Source organism: Trachypithecus francoisi, unplaced genomic scaffold (genome assembly GCF_009764315.1).
Source record: "Trachypithecus francoisi isolate TF-2019V2 unplaced genomic scaffold, Tfra_2.0 Contig00709, whole genome shotgun sequence".
Taxonomy (NCBI): Eukaryota; Metazoa; Chordata; class Mammalia; order Primates; family Cercopithecidae; genus Trachypithecus; species Trachypithecus francoisi.
The window spans coordinates 19,776-36,500 of record NW_022680837.1 but is presented as its reverse complement, the minus strand read 5'-3'; the positions used below and the strand labels follow the sequence as shown (position 1 = coordinate 36,500).

At 40.7% G+C, this 16,725-nt stretch overlaps 1 long non-coding RNA gene and 1 gene segment (V, D, J or C); one reads left to right on the top strand and one right to left on the bottom strand.

The window, feature by feature from the left end:
• Nucleotides 1-1,029: 1,029 nt before the first annotated feature.
• On the top strand, nt 1,030-7,019 carry LOC117088014. Its single transcript, XR_004438971.1, has 2 exons — nt 1,030-1,593; nt 6,635-7,019. It is a non-coding gene; the product is annotated as an uncharacterized LOC117088014 (long non-coding RNA).
• LOC117088004 lies at nt 2,706-7,462 on the bottom strand. The segment is given in 3 exon segments: nt 2,706-2,849; nt 6,873-7,193; nt 7,277-7,462. Coding segments are annotated over 3 exon segments (507 nt in total).
• Nucleotides 7,463-16,725: the final 9,263 nt, after the last annotated feature.

Sequence of the window (16,725 nt, the reverse complement as noted above, 5' to 3'; positions counted from 1 at the left end):
ATCCTTTCACTGAAAAACAAGCACCCAGAGGACACGCTCCTCACTGTGAACCCACATTTCATTAGCATGGAGACCACATGGATGGTTTCTGGAACCGTCACTCTTCGTGACACTGACCAGGTGCCGTGACCCCATCCTGGTCCCGTCAGGCATCAGCCACAGCTCACGTTGACTCTGAGAAAGTGAGTGCTGATGTCCCACGTGAGTGTCCAGCAGGTCCCTCTAAGATCTTCTGGGCACTCCTGAGACAGTGTCTCCGACACCTGCCTGACATCCTGATCCACCAGGATCTTCAACAGAACCACCCTTGGTTTACAGATTTGCCCTGTGATGCATAAATAGAATTGATTTTCTCATCTCACGGACAATAGGAATCAAAAGATGGAAGAGATATTTGGAGTTCTTTATGAATTCACTACTCCAAAAATAATTTGCAAGGAATTTGTGTTTTGAATAAATCTTGGTTTTATTTCCTACTCCATTTAATAGAATTTCATGAAGTTTTTATGTACTTTCAGTTCATATCCATAGATCCTCATCTTCACATACTGGTTTCTGACTCACTGGGTCTGTGTACCTGCCACACTCTCAGATCCATCACTGCACTGTCAAATGCACAATGTAGGCAACATTACCTAACACTGAAATCTGACTTTTTATTCATAGGAATACAGTGGTTCCCACAATTCTGTATCCATTCAATTAGTAGAACTATTCCTATTCTTTATATAATCACTATTAAGATATTTATAGTCTTAGAAACCCACTTTAAAAATAGTTCACATTGCCTTAAATTATATGAATGTTCTGATGTAACAGGATATTTAAAGGCACATCAGCAACTTGTTGAACACATAGTTTTTGTTGTTGTTGACAAAGGAAGACACCTGAGAGGAAACTTCCTCCCCATCCTTCTGTACACCTGCTCTGGGGATGAAACCTGTGCTTGGTGGCTCCTGAGTGCCCCCTCCAGCCCAGCCTTGCCTTGTAGTGAGGTTTCTGCAGTGGTTGTGACCTTGACCAGGCGTCTCCAGGGGAAAAGCTCAACTTTCGTCTTTACTGCCTTTTGTGATTTCAGTGTCCCTGGACTATTTACTTACATCTTCCCTGGACGATTTGCCTGGATTTGCTTACATCTTACCTGGATTAACTATTTGTTTACCTCTTACCTAGGCTATTTACTTACATCTTACCTGGATTATTTGCTTACATCTTACCTGGACTATTTGCTTACATCTTACTTGGACTAATTGCTTACATCTTACTTGTCTATGCACTATTTACTTACATCTTCATATAATCATGGGAGAATGGAGGAGGGATCTGGCATGGTAGATTTGTCTTTCTTCACATAGAACAAGGTGCTGGAAAAGTTCTTCCCTGTGGGATCTTTTGGAGAGGGCTCTTGGTATATTTTACAGTAATTATAACTTCCCCACTTCTGACTCATAGGAAACATATTGGGATTGTATGTTTTCGAATCTGGAGGTTTCTGGAGGGAAAGTCCAGAAGACTGAGGAGCGTTCGGCCCTCTGGAACTGTCACTTCACCCTAGTCCACATCTGTCTTGCAGACGTCTAGAGTGCTTACCATGTAAGTGCCCTCAACAGCTTGTTTATATATATATATATATATATGTATATGCATGTATGTATGTATATGTATGTGTATATGTGTATATATGTGTATTTATGTACATATATGTATGAATGTATATATGTATGTATACGTATGTATGTGTACATATATGTGTGTGTTTGTGTGTGTGTGAATATTCTTCTGCGGCTTCTGTTTCAGTAAAGCAAGTGCCAACTGCCATTCTGGACATACCTGTCTCTCCCGTTTTGGGAGTGGGCAATTTTTGATTGGAATTTCATTCCTTTGATGAATTCCCAAAGGTATTGAAGATCAGATTGTGCAGACGCCTCTTGACGTAAGAATGAGGTGATGACTTTTGTAATCTTTACATTTTGGAGCAAAGACAAAAGTACAATCAAAGGTCCTCTTCATGTGTTACTGGAGGCAGGATTCTAATCTGATTACATAGATGTGGCACCTGGTCTGACATAAATGAACAGGCAAGGAAACAGAGAAAGGACATGGCACAACGGTTATGAAAAAGTCTCAGCAATTTTAATTTTCTTCTGAGGAAGCTGAAATTGTGAAAGTAAAACAGTGTGACTGGTCATGTGTCAGGTGAAGTTGTGTTCCGGAAAGTGTCTCCAGTCCTGGGCTGGATCCAGTAGGTGCACTCAGGCCCCAAATCCTAAAGCAGGGACTTGTATTCCTTAAACAGATGATATTCCAATGAGAAAACTGTTCTCAGGTGAGCTGCAGAGCAGGGAGGAGGAGATGGAGGTGACCTTGGCTTCCCAGCATTGCTGAAACTTGAAGACCAAGGCCACATCCTCATAGATGGAGCAGAAATCCACCTATGAGTACATTACATCCGCTCTGTCTTCAGGAATCTTGGGCTGTGGGGGAGGTGAAGGAATGTGATTTATTCCTTTCTGCTAAGGCAGTGTGCTTCAGAGAAAATGAATTGAAAATTTAATAAATACGCTTTTTGCCATAATAAGGGAGACAACATGAATAATTCATGGCAATGCAAGTGGTCACTTCAGAGCTGGCAGAAGGAGCAAGTGCACAACTGAGAGAAGGAAGCCCCCTGCCCCAGGAAGCAGGTGCACTAAGACCATCCCCTGAGAACTGCCCTCCAGATGCCATGTGTCAGTGGAACCTGGGCCTGTGCCTGGGATCTGGTGCGTAGTGTGGAGAGCAGAGCACAGCTCCATTCCTCCTCACTGTGTGACCTAGGATGTGACCTCTTCCTCTGAGCTTCATTCTAACTAGGTGTTAAAATCAAATAACAGCAGTAACTTTACTTGTGAACTTTCTGGTAAGAGCCAGTGATGATCAGAATTGTTATCACTGTTGTTGTCCAAACCCTTAAATATCATAAAAATACCTGTGTGACCCCTCATCTCAGACCTCAGAGGACCACCTTGCAGAGAGCACACCTGCTTTGTTTCTGTCACAAACGTGGTATTAGAACTGGAAAGTATGTGTACCTTGTTATAGAATTTATATCTTAATTATGTTACATTGGTTGAAGTCAGAATTAGTAAGTGACAGTTAGAATTTTAGGTGGTGGGATATCTAAGCAAACTATGGATGGTGTGTCTTCATTTCTCCTTGCTTATTATAGATAAGGGAAGAGGAGAGAGAAAAATTAAAGAGAAAACTATGGACCAATAGTCAGGTGTTTTATAAACAAAGGAGATTTTCACTTCTTCTGGAAACTCCATTAAATTAAATAAATTAGGGAACTTTAAGACACCTTTCTACATTCTAGATGCATATCTAATACAGATTTAGATTTAAATGCACAGAGATAAGGCAGAAAATGGAAATTCAGCAACAGATCAGTTTGCCAAATAGGCAGATTTAAACTAGTTTGTAATTTTACCTAAATACTCAAAGAACAAACCCCAGATTCATATAAGAAATGACGAGATTTCAATGTTTAATGACTGGTTGAGAGAAGCTTGAGCTAACATTATTTTGATGAATCGTATATCAATAATAAAACTTTGTCCAGTGGTCCAAATTTTCAAGGGGCTGCTTGAGTAAATAGTTTCTACCTCCCCTACCTGTGATTACTGGCAGAATCTATCATCCTCTAAAACCCAGGGACCATTAAGAACAGAGACAGAAGCTTGAATACTATGAATTTTGAGAGACCCAAATTACTGCCTGGACTGGTTGATGAAGATGATCTCTATAAGCCTCGTCTTTGAAGAGTGTATGGTGGCTTTTGTTATAATGAACAGGTAACAACAAAGACAGTCAAGGAAAATGAAGGAGGAGGGGCACATGGTCCAAACAGAAGAACAACATAAAGATCTAGAAACTGATATCAATGAAAACGAAGCATATGGATTGCCTGGAAGAAAATTTAAAGTAAATGTTAGAAACACGCTCAATGAGCTAGTGGCATCATGCAAGAACAATGTGAGAATTTTAATAGAGATAAAACATTTAAAAGATGACTAAACAAAAATATTGATGCTGAAGAATACAATAAGTCAGACAAAATTTTTAAGAGGATTTTAGACCAGACTAGATCAAGTCATAAAAGAGTAAACTCAAAGAAAGATCATTTGAAATAGTAGAGACAGGGAAGAAAAACTTAAATGAAAGAAATAAAAAAGAGTTAAAGACTTACGAGTCAGGAAGCGCAGTGAAAATGAAATTTTATGCATTGAGGAGTTATGCAAAGATGAGACAAAACGGGTAGTGAAGGAAGAGGGTGAGAGAGAGACAGAGAGAGAGAGACAGAGAAAGAGAGACAGAGCAAGAGAGAGTGAAGTTTTTAAAGATGTAATAGCATAGAAACTTTCTAAATCTGGAGAAGCAAATATTCATCCACATCCATGAAGCTCTATACATTTTAAATAAGGGAAACCAAATGAGAAAAAGCAAAGATAGGTTGAAATCACATTGCTAAAGGAAAGGTTTTTGAAAACGGAAAGTAAAAGAGCAGATTTACCAGATTTCTCAGCAGAAGATTTTCAGTTCCGAATGGAGGGGAATTATATTTGATAATGTATGGTTTATTGATAGAGATTATTTCTGAGAAATGTATTTCTAGTCAATGTCATCATTGTGCAAGCATCATAGGGAGAACTTACACAAACCTACAAGGAATATCCTACTACACATAGACTATGTGGAATAGCACAATGTTTCCGGACAACTAACCTGTACAGAGTGTTACTGCACCGAACACTGCAGGGAACTGAAACGCTGTGGTAAGTATCTCTCTATCCAAACACATGTAAATATGGAACATCCTTAGTGAAAATACGGTATTACAATGTTATGTGGCCACAAACATATATGTGGTCTATTGCGGACTGAATCATTGTTAGATGGCCCACGACTGTATTCAAATTGCTGGGGAAAAGTAACTGAAAAACAAACAAAACTCTGCCAACCAAGAAACTTTACCATGTAAATCTTTTTGTAAAGTAAAAGATAGGTAAGACCTTTCCCAGAGAAGCAAAAACTAAAGGAATTCTTCAACACGGGGCCTGCCTTAAACACTAAAGGGTTTCAACTAGGGCTGCAGAATAATGACATTGCTGCATCAGCTCCATTCTGGCCTCTGCCATGTGACAGTTTTGTGTCAATTTTCTTTCTGCTCTCTCAGGACTTTTTTCCTCTCTCACCTTCTAACTCCATTCTCCTTTTAATTCTCAGTTTGTTGAAAAGATTCATATTTAGCTAAGAACATTAAAAACTTCAGAAACAAATTTCATCTTAAACTCAACAAATTTAATTACCTGTTTTCATGGATGCCCATCTGTTCTTTTCTTGTTTTCCTATGGTATGTGGCCCTTGTTTCTACTTCAGTCCAGTCCTTAATTCCATATGCGTGAGGCGTCCAACCATCACACACCCAGGACCATCTTGGAGGAAGGGACCCTACCATCTGCCTCATCCTCCTTCAGGTGTACAGTGGCCATTCCTTCAGCTGTTGTATGTGCTTTAGGGCTTTCCATTTAAAAGTGTATTTCACTATCCCTCAAATAAAGTTCCTGGACCTTAAAAAGCGATGTGGTGTTGGGGGCATTGACAGCCAAATTTCATTGAAAGTCTCTTCTGCCCTTGGTAATTGAGGAAGACTGGGAAGAAGAGAACAAAACTCAGACTTCATGTAGCTCCTCATTTAGCAATAGATTCAGTGCAAATTTAGAAAGTTGAAGACATTGAGTAATGTTGGTGTGGTTTTCTGTGGCATACTAAGGAGACAGCAGAAGATGGTCAGTGGTCAGTCTCCATCCAGCTGGTACCCATTGTCCATTAGTTAGGTCGTCAGAAAAGATAAAAGACAACTTTTGTGACAAAGCCCGAAGGGCTTCATTAAAACACTTTGCCCAGAAATTGGTCAACAGGGACATGACAAGTTTTTATATCACAGCTACTATTTTTTGCCTACTTTATGTAGAAATCTGAAGGATGTGCCCAGCCTCAGGGGGCTGATTCTCCATCCAGGGCACAGCGTTAACAGAGTTACGAGTTATGTGGTATTAGTCTGTCTGGGTCTTCATAAGAAGACAACACGGAGTGGGTGGCTTACACAACAAATATTGATTTTCTTACAATTCTGAAGTCTGAATGTTGAAGATCAAGGTGCTGGCAGGGTTGGTTCTTGGTGCAGCTTCTTCCTGGCATGCACTGGGGCACCTTCTAATACACTGCGTCTCCACATGGACTCTTCTCTGCGTGCACGTGAAAAGTGAGAGGTCTCTGGTGTCTCTACCTCTTCTTATAAAGACAGCACGTCTATTGCATTAGGTTCTCACACTTCTGACCACATTTAACCTTAATTGTATCATTAAAATTTCTATATAGATCCATTGAGTTTAAGATTTCAGCATATGAATTTCAAAGAGGGCACAATTCGATTGATGACACAAACCAAGAGATGGTGAGAAGCATTAGAAATATATTTTTTTAATCACTAAGGAATAATGGGCCATGCAGGAACTTGTAGGAAAGTTCCTAGTATTTGTTGAAAGTTCAATTGTAAGAGGAAAATGTGCCTTCCTCCTTTCTTTTCTGGCAGAAGAATGTGAGGAAGCAGAACCACAGATATCAAAGAAAGAGGAGCCCTGGGGACAGCTGAGGTGCTGGTGAGGAGGGAGAGCACTGAGCAGATGAGGAAGCCCCGCCCTCCCTGCACCTGCTCCTGACCCGGCCTCCTGCTCCGTGGTCCCCGCGCGCCCCCTGCTGGTCCTGAGCGGCACCTGCGCCCGCCCCCTCCGCCTCCCTGCAGGGAGGTTTGTGTCTGGGCTCACACTCACCTCCCCTCACTGTGTCTCTCGCACAGTAATACACGGCCGTGTCCGCGGCGGTCACAGAGCTCAGCTTCAGGGAGAACTGGTTCTTGGACGTGTCTTTTGAAATGGTGACTCGACTCTTGAGGGAGGGGTTGTAGTTGGTGCTCCCATCACTACCATCGATATACCCAATCCTCTCCAGCCCCTTCCCTGGGGGCTGGCGGATCCAGCTCCAGTAGTAACTGCTGATGGAGCCACCAGAGACAGTGCAGGTGAGGGACAGGGTCTCCGAAGGCTTCACCACTCCTGGGCCCGACTCCTGCAGCTGCACCTGGGACAGGACCCCTGTGAACAGAGAGACCCACAGTGAGCCCTGGGATCAGAGACAGCCTCCCATATCGTCATATCTGCATCCCCGAGACACTCACATCTGGGAGCTGCCACCAGGAAGAGGAAGAACCACAGGTGCTTCATGTTCTTGCACAGGAGGTCCATGACTCTCAGAAAGCATTTCCCATGTGAGCAGGACCCTGAATTTAAGGAAATGTGTGGTGGTTTCCTGTGGGTGCCTAAGTGAGGATTTGCATGTGGGTGGTGCCTTTGTATGGAGAGGTGAAAAGGGATGAGGGAGGCCCCAGTCTTTGGGGCTCACCTTGAGAGGAGGATGCTGGCTGTGCCCTCTGAGAACTCAGTTCTCTTCCTGGGGCCTCCCCTCACCAAGCCCAGAGTCCTCTTCTTCCAGGTAGGGAGATGTGCTGAAGGAGCTGGTCTGGGAGATGAGTGTGATCATGGATCAAGGACAGATTTTGGAATAGGTTCAATGCTGTTCTACCCGTGAAGATTTATATGAAACCAACCAAACATCCAGGTTATCTAAATTGTCAAATCTCCATTCAAAACATTAGGGCAGCAGCTAAATTTATTAGTCACAGTGAATTTATATAAACCTACATCCATGCCATGTTTATTGTAATTCAGAATATCCATCATGGTTAGAGGGAATATGTCTGTCCCAGAAAGTGCGTCATAAAAAAAATAAACATCTGAGACCTTCCCTTTTGTGAACGTTTGAAATTTGGGATTCTGTCTGCAATCTCAGGAGAAGGTAGTGGGACGTATCTCCAACCGTGTCAATGTGTGATGCTGAGAATGTGGCCTGACCTTTATACACTTCTGTGTGAATAGATGTAGATTGGGGATCACAGTGACAATTTCAGTCAAAAACTATAATAGGTCAGCACAGGAGCATAGTCTCATCATCAAGATTAGTGCAATTGCCTTTCCTGGGAACAAGAGAGGACATCTTGGGCCCTCCCCTCTGAGAGCACAAGGAACTCTGGTTCTTCCCTGACAGGTCACACTTCTGAAACTTGGCTGGAAAATGACACTCAAGCCCAGAGTCCTCACCCACATATTTATCATTTCAGGTGCACCTGTGTCTGAAAGACTTTCTCCTTCATTGAATTGCATGAACATACCTTAGAGTTTGCGGTATTGCATCTTGGGCATTTGACATTAGTTTGGTGAATTATATAATAAATAATCTATCTCCATGGATGTGGGTAACAGGAGAGTCATCAGAAGTTGGGTGTGTTTTAACATCAGGACAAACCTGGGCTGTCTTGTTAGGACTGAACAAGTGTGCTGACCTGTGGGACACAGAGGGAAAGAGACAGAGCCAACATCCACAGCCAGGTGAGCTCCTGACCTACCAGGTGGTCTCTGGACATTTTGTTTTAAAAGATCCAGAAAGACCTTCCTCACCTTCAGGAGAATTATGAACATTGAAGGAAATTGAGATAAATTTTTATTTACAGAGAATAATTCATAGGCTTGTAGACATCTATGTGGGTGTGTACAGGATTGCTAGGATATGCTCATACACAGAACAGAAGAAATAATTCTATTTCATGGAAAGAAAACCAAAGAGCTTCTGAATCGGTAGGTATTCATTGCCGCAAATGTGTCAGGTCACTAGATCATGTTATGATGCTGGAGGTAACACTTCCCAACCTTGTCCTGGAGACAAAATGCAAAAGAGTAAAGATTCAAGTGAGATTCCTTTGAAAAATACAAGTAATGAACAGACCAAAACAACGAACCATTATGTAAAGAGTGCTAATGAAATGAAGCAATAAATTCCATGTTGAGGTAATGGGGAAGTTCCATCTGACAGCTCATTTTCACCTTTATGGCTACCGAGTGCCCCCTGCAGCCCAGCTTCTACCCTCAAGTGAGGTTTCTGTCTGAGCTCTGTGAGTGAGCTGGAGTCCTTGTGAGCCATTCAAAAAATAGTTGATTCCACCTCTTCAAACGGGAATTTAAACCATCAACTCGTCACCTTACCCAGTCCATTTTTGTAACTGTGCGTGACCCTTGGGAATGCAGTCACCATTTCTTTCATAATGGAAGTTGACTGTGTCATGAAGGTAACAGGAAGATGGGTAAATTTAAAGTCTGGGTACATAAACTGCTGAATTATCAAAGCCCGGAGCCAATCACATTCTGTCATCTTGCTTAATTAGTTGTGAATTTGTTTTCTGTTGTTTAGTTCAAGTTCCCATACTCACTTTCTGATAAAATAGTCACATACGATAATCTTGAGATATTAAAACGAAAAACAATCACTGATTTCAAAATGAACCCAACTTCCAGAAGAGATGAAAATTCCTTTGTGGTGAAGGGTGTGAAGGGTGGGTGGAGACATGATTGAATACTGAGGCTGTGTTCACAATTGTATTATTTTAATTAGGAAACTTCAATACATCCCTTATACTTATTAGAAACTCCCATTGAGGACCTTGATGTAATGTAAGTAGTTGATGGGTCACACAAAAACAATGAAGCTGAAGGTTACTGAGCAGGACTTGCTATTGCAACTTTAGCTTTCCTTTAGAACACATTCCTCTACCTGATGTGAAATTAGCCCAGGTGCACTGATGAGCGTTTTACAGTTAACCAAAGACCAGGAAATGGGCACTCGTGTGTGTGGAGCAGAGCATGGCTCTGGGATGCTTTGCAAACAGAGTGGCTTCTCACATCTTCTGGAAAACTCATCAAAATGGGCAACTCAGGGATCTCTTAGGAGCACCCACTTGTCCCACATTCATGGCTGATATAAAAGTGGAAATTGACTTTACATTTGGCATGTTTTTGCAATGGCTGGTACCTGTTGTTCCTTTCCAAGTTTAGTGATTCCTTTAGGATCTTTTGTAGGGTAGGCCTGATAGTAACAAAATCTCTAAGCATTTGCTTGTCTGTAAAGAATTTTATTTCTCCTTCACTTACGAAACTTAGTTTGGTTGGATATGAAATTCTGGGTTGAAAATCCTTTTCTTTAAGAATGTTGAATATTGGCCCCCACTCTCTTCTGGCTTGTAGAGTTTCTGCCGAGAGATCTGCTGTTAGTCTGATGGGCTTCCCTTTATGTGTAACCCGACCTTTCTCTCTGGCTGCCCTTAACATTTTTTCCTTCATTTCAACTTTGGTAAATCTGACAATTATGTGTCTTGGAGTTGTTCTTCTCGAGGAGTATCGTTGTGGCGTTGTTCCATTGTACATACATTGTACAATGGTTTGTGGCATACTTGAACATATTGTTTTATTCTAAACATCACTCTTCCTTAAATAAAGTCATTTTTATTTCAGGATAAATGTTATCATACAAGATTCTTTCTCATATAATTTTTTTAACTTTCCTTATCGAAAATACTTCTCTATTTCTGTAACTTTCTTTAAATTTCTCTTATTTACTGGTTATGCTTACGATGTTTTATAAGAAATCTTTGAATTAATAAGTTCTTTTTGTAAGAACAAATTTTTTTAAAAAATAAGTTTTTATAGTATATATTTTTTAAAACAATTGGTAATGACTTAAACATTTAGTCAATATTTATTACTTAATTAAACTTTACATTTTTAAATTGTAGAACAAGTTTAGGCAAAAGGTTTACTTTATTACATTTACCTAGTTTATTTTTCAGCAGTTTACCTAGATTATTTACGAAAGTTATAATACTCACACTTTAAAGTATTTTCCTTGTTAACCATGTTATAACCCATGAATTTCATGTATTTACCTAAGTAAAAATCTTATGTTTAATTAAATGATTGTTTATCTAATAACTATTTACCTGTTTTTTATTAAAACAACAATATTAAACATACTATTTGCCAAATAACAAAAATCATTCTGGCTTTAACTAGGTTTATAATTTTATAATCTTTATAAAAAATTTGCACACCATATTATATCTAGCTGTGATTTTAAATAGAAAATCACTTGATCAATTAATATAAACAATAAGGTAAGCTGATAATTCTGAAAATATCTCTAATTTTGCTTTAACAATGATTTTAAAGCTAACTCATTTATTAAATGTTAATTTATGTCACAGGTACTTAAAATGTATTTAGGGCTCCTTTATTTAAAAATAGTTACTTATTTTAAAGGCAAGTTTGTACCTTGTAGCCACAACGAATAACAACATATATATACATACATATTACACATACATACCAGCACACATTCACACTAATACAAAGATACTAGAGCTTTTACTTCAAAACTCCAGCTATGGAATATTAGTAAAAACTCAGCAGTTGTTTTTAAAAAGGCGTAAGACGTAAGCAGTGGTTGTTAATTTAAAACCAGTAGAAATGCCCTGTAAACTGGAAAACAAAATATTTTAAAGCAAAAAACATATCCTCATCTTTCTTTATAAACGTCACAAAAATTTCATTATACTCTCTTACTATTCTAATGTTTAGAAACCTTAATTCACAGTGAGAAACCTCGGATTACTTAATATGACATGGCTTTGAGATTTTAAATTACTGAAGATAATTATGAGATTATATTTACCAAATTAATATTAGTAAAGCAATATAAAATTTAAAGCTGACTAATAAAAGATGCATATTTTCTTTACAAAGTGTTTCATTAAACAGACTTAACTTGATTGGTGGTCTTTGAAACACAGCTTGATTAGATTATTGGCCTTAGAGTGGAGCCATTTAAGAAAAAGGGACAAGAAAGTATGCAGTTTTTAGTGCATTAACTGCAATTGTTTATGCAAATGTGCAAAGAAATGAGTAGCCTTTTATAGTAATGACCATTCCTGTAAACTGTCCTCAGCCACTCGTAACATAGCTTTCAAAGCCACCCTAACATCGCAGCTTTCACTCACTTGTGCATACACCAAGAATAAATCCTCTCACAATACTATGTAATTCTGGCAGCCTCCAAAGCCAAAAACATTACATAATACAAGAAAGTAGAGTTTTATACCTGAGAAAAATCTGCCAATGATTGAATCCACAAAGGAAGCAGGAAAACTCCCAACAGGTTAGTGTCCAGATCCAAAAGGAACCCTCATCATCCTCTCTGCCCCAACCCAGGGACCTGATGTGGAGCTGCCTCCTAAGGGAGCAGTGTTGTCCTCAGTGCCTCCGGCCACCCCTCCCCTCAACCATCGTGTCCTCAGTGTTCCCTGGTGTTCTGAGCCCCCCCCCCCCGGTGTCCTAAGCTCCCCTTGGTGTCCTGAGAGCCCCCTGCTGTCCTGAACACACCCTGGTGTTCTGAGTCCCTGGTGTCCTGAGCGCCTGCTGGTTTTCTGAGATTCCCCTGGTTTTCTGATTGCCCCCTGTAGCTCTTGTGCACAAGCACTCCCTGGTATCCTGAGCACCTCCTGGAGGTGGTGAGCATCCCCTGGTGACCTGAGCCCTCCCTGGTGGTTTAGAGAGCCCCCAGGTGTCCTGAGTGCCCCCTAATGTCCTGAGCACCCCCTGGTGTGCTGAGTGCCCCCTGGTGGTTTTGAGTGCCCCGTGCTGTCCCGAGCGCCCCCTGGTGTCCTGACTGACCCCTGGTTGTTCTGAGGACACCCTAGTGTCCTGAGCTCCCCCCAGTGTCCTGAGTGCTCCCTAGTGGTTCTGAGCCCCTGATGTCCTGAGCACCCCCCGGTGACTCTAAGTGCCCCGTGGTGTCCTGAGCGTCCCCTGGTGGTTTTGAGTGTCCCCTGGTGTTCTGAGCGACCCCTGGTGGTTCTGAGCACCCCATGGTGTCCTGAGAGCTCCCTGGTTTCCTGAGCAACCCCTGGTGATGCTGAGCAGCATCTACCATGCTGTCCCCTCCTGTTTCCCTGCAGGGAGGTTTGGGTCTGCTCTCACGCAGATGTTTCCTCACTGTGTCCCTCACAGTAATACAGGGACTTTTCCTGAGCTCTCAGGTTAATTATCTTTTTTTTTTTTACATTATGTTGTAGGGTACATGTGCAGAATGTGCCTGTTTGTTACATACGTATACATATGCCATGTTGGTGTGCTGCACCCATTAACTCGTCATTTACATTAGGTATATTTCCTAATGCTATCCCACCCCCTTCCCCGCACCCCACAGTAGGCCCTGGTGTGTGATATTCTCCTTCCTGTGTCCAAGTGATCTCATTGTTCAATTCCCACCTATGAGTGAGAACATGCAGTGTATGGTTTTCTGTTCTTGCAATAGTTTGCTGAGAATGATGGTTTCCAGCTGCATCCATGTCCCTACAAAGGACATGAACTCATCCTGTTTTATGACTGCATAGTATTCCATGGTTCATATGTACCACATTTTCTTAATCCAGTCTGTCATTGATGGACATTTGGGTTGATTCCAAGTCTTTGCTATTGTGAATAGTGCCGCAATAAACATATGTGTGCATGTGCCTTTATAGGAGCATGATTTATAATCCTTTGGGTATATAACCAGTAATGGGATGGCTGGGTCAAATGGTATTTCTAGTTCTATATCCTTGAGGAATTGCCACACTGTCTTCCACAATGGTTGAACTAGTTTACAGTCCCACCAAAAGTGTAAAAGCGTTCCTATTTCTCCACTTCATCTCCAGCACCTGTTATTTCCAGACTTTTTAATGATTGCCATTCTAACTGGTGTGAGATGGTATCTCGTTGTGGTTTTGATTTGCATTTCTCTGATGGCTAGTGATGATGAGCATTTTTTCAGGTGTCTTTTGGCTGCATAAATATCTTCTTTTGAGAAGTGTCTGTTCATATCCTTTCCCCACTTTTTGATGGGTTTGTTTGTTTTTTTTTATTGTAAATGTGTTTGAGTTCCTTGTAGGTTCTGGATATCAGTCCTTTATCAGATGAGTAGATTGCAAAAATTTTCTCCCATTCTGTAGGTTGCCTGTTCACTCTGATGGTAGTTTCTTTTGCTGTGCAGAAGCTCTTTAGTTTAATTAGATCCCATTTGTCAATTTTGGCTTTTGTTGCCATTGCTTTTGGTGTTTTAGACATGAAGTCCTTGCCCATGCCTATGTCCTGAGTGGTATTGCCTAGGTTTCCTTCTAGGGTTTTTTATGGTTTTAGGTCTAACATTTAAGTCTCTAATCCATCTTGAAATAATTTTTGTATAAGGAGTAATGAAGGCATCCCGTTTTGGCTTTCTACTTATGGTAGCCAGTTTTCCCAGCACCATTTCTTAAATAGGGAGTCCTTTCCCCATTTCTTGTTTCTGTCAGCTTTGTCAAAGATCAGACGGTTGTAGATGTGCGGTATTATTTCTGAGGACTCTGTTCTGTTCCATTAGTCTACATACCTGTTTTGGTACCAGTACCATGCTGTTTTGGTTACTGTAGCTTTGTAGTATAGTTTGAAGTCAGGTAGCGTGATGCCTCCACTGTGTCCCTCACAGTAATGCAGGGGCTTTTCCTGAGCTCTCAGATTAATCATCTTAGAAGAGATTTTCTGATAAGAGCGTCTCTGAGGAATGTTAATCTTCTTTGTACTCAAGGAGAGTCTCATTGGGAACTTCCACTTAAATTACTTATGTTATTACCCACACCAATTGCTCTCATGAAGACTGCTGGACCAAGCTTATGCTGTTTTCATTGAAAGCGAATCCAGAGGCTTTGCAGAAAGGTCTGAGAATTCTTGGTCTATAGTATTTCTCTGTGTGACTCCACCAGTTAACTTCACAGGGGACTTCTGCACACACAGAGGCAACAGCTGAGCCTGATCCCTGGGGAATATGAATATTGAGAGTGATGACAAGAGAAGCTCAGATCAGCACAGACCGCATTGTGTGGACACTGAGGAAGAGCACAGATGTAGGATGGCTCGTCACCAGGGCCTGCAGGAACAGGGGATGAGCTGCTTTTCATTTGCAGGGGAGGGACCTCATTTCCATGTCTTTCTCCCTGGGGACATGAGTGCACTAGTCATCAGGGCTCATCCGGTCTCTGTCTCTGGATTCCAGGGAGGGCAGTGTCAAAGGATTCCTGGGACTGGATTTTCAGGGTTGATCGGCCCATTACTCTTTTTCTCATATGTGGACCCCATTAGGGTATCTTTATGGTATCAATGTTTATCAACAGTACAGTAAAAATAAATAAATAAACCTTACCCAGAGGAAATGGAATCCTGTCTGTAGGCTGTGTAATTAGAGCTGTAAGCCCCTGTTGTCTACAATAAAGAAAAATCTTCAGTTAGAGTTTTAAATATGACAGTTTCTACAAATTGTCAGAGCTGGAGTCCATAATTACCTCTATCCTGAGCTCATTTTACCACACAACTTTTCCGTGTCCAATATATGTGCTTGTCTGAGGCAAATTCAATGTGGGGACATGTTTGCTTATCTGAGGGAAGAGTTCACATGAGGAACGGTGTGCTTGTCTGAGGGAAGTGTTGACATGAGGATGCGTGTGTTTGTCCAAGGGAAAGGACCACGTGGGGACAGGTGTGTGTATTAACTGATAGTAAATGCCCATTCAGAGACAGTGTGTGCCTGAACTGAGCTAAAGTTTAAGGGAAATCTTTCTTGGCCAAGGGAAGATGCGAATCATCTGGATTATTTGCTTGTCAGGAGGGAAACTTGACTGCACATGAACCTGATTAAAGTCTTATGTGAATGGAAACATATGCAAATGGAGAAAGTTACTTCTTTCTTTCTTGCCTGCATCTTATGCAATTCCCTCCCCACACTGTGTAAAGTTATTAGATATTTTGCTTTTATACTCTCTGCATTTTACCCTCAGGTTCATGATGTGCTAAATAATTCTGTAAGTTGTATATATTTAGATTTACACTTTACATCATAAAATTGCGAGACGTAACAAATTGTGTTATGTGTTCACTACTGCAGATCATAAAAACATTTCACTTTTTGTAAAAAGTGCCTGTTTCTCATAATGCATACCTTCTCTCTAAATTTCTAGAAAACCCTCATATATTTATATGATCTACACTTTTGTCTTTTACAAAACGTCAAATAAAAAGTGCACAGCGTATTTGAAATAACCTCACTGAAGAAAGTGGCACATAAAATTTCTCACCTAGATAACTTTGGAAATTAAGGTGCTTTGTAAATCAAAGTGTAAAGAAACTGCACTTAAACACTGTATTCTAGTTGATAAACATGCTTCAAACAGTGGGACAAGTTAACAATTCTAATACCACTGTGCAGATATCCTGAACTTGTACAACTAATGAAATGAATGGCATATGGTGGGAGGGGGTTCCTCACTTTGCAGTTGGTGGTTATGCACAGGAAAGGAAGAAAGGCTAGAAACATCCATGTGGCATCATAGTAGATTGTAGATTCCAGTGTTTTCTAAAGTTTGGTATAATAAAGGTACAGAAGATAAGGTACAGAAATAGTTCAGGTGTGCAGGTACACATGGGTTAATATACACACGCACATTTTCCAGGGCTGTTAGCTTAGAGATCCTAGAAACACTGACACCACATTAACAACACAACAACACACACCCAATGTCACAATTTTGTATTTTAATATAATTCTGTAATATGAGGAACCAGAAATCCTTGGAGAAATAACTGATTCTATGTATAGAGAAGATAGTAAAGAAAATGAACT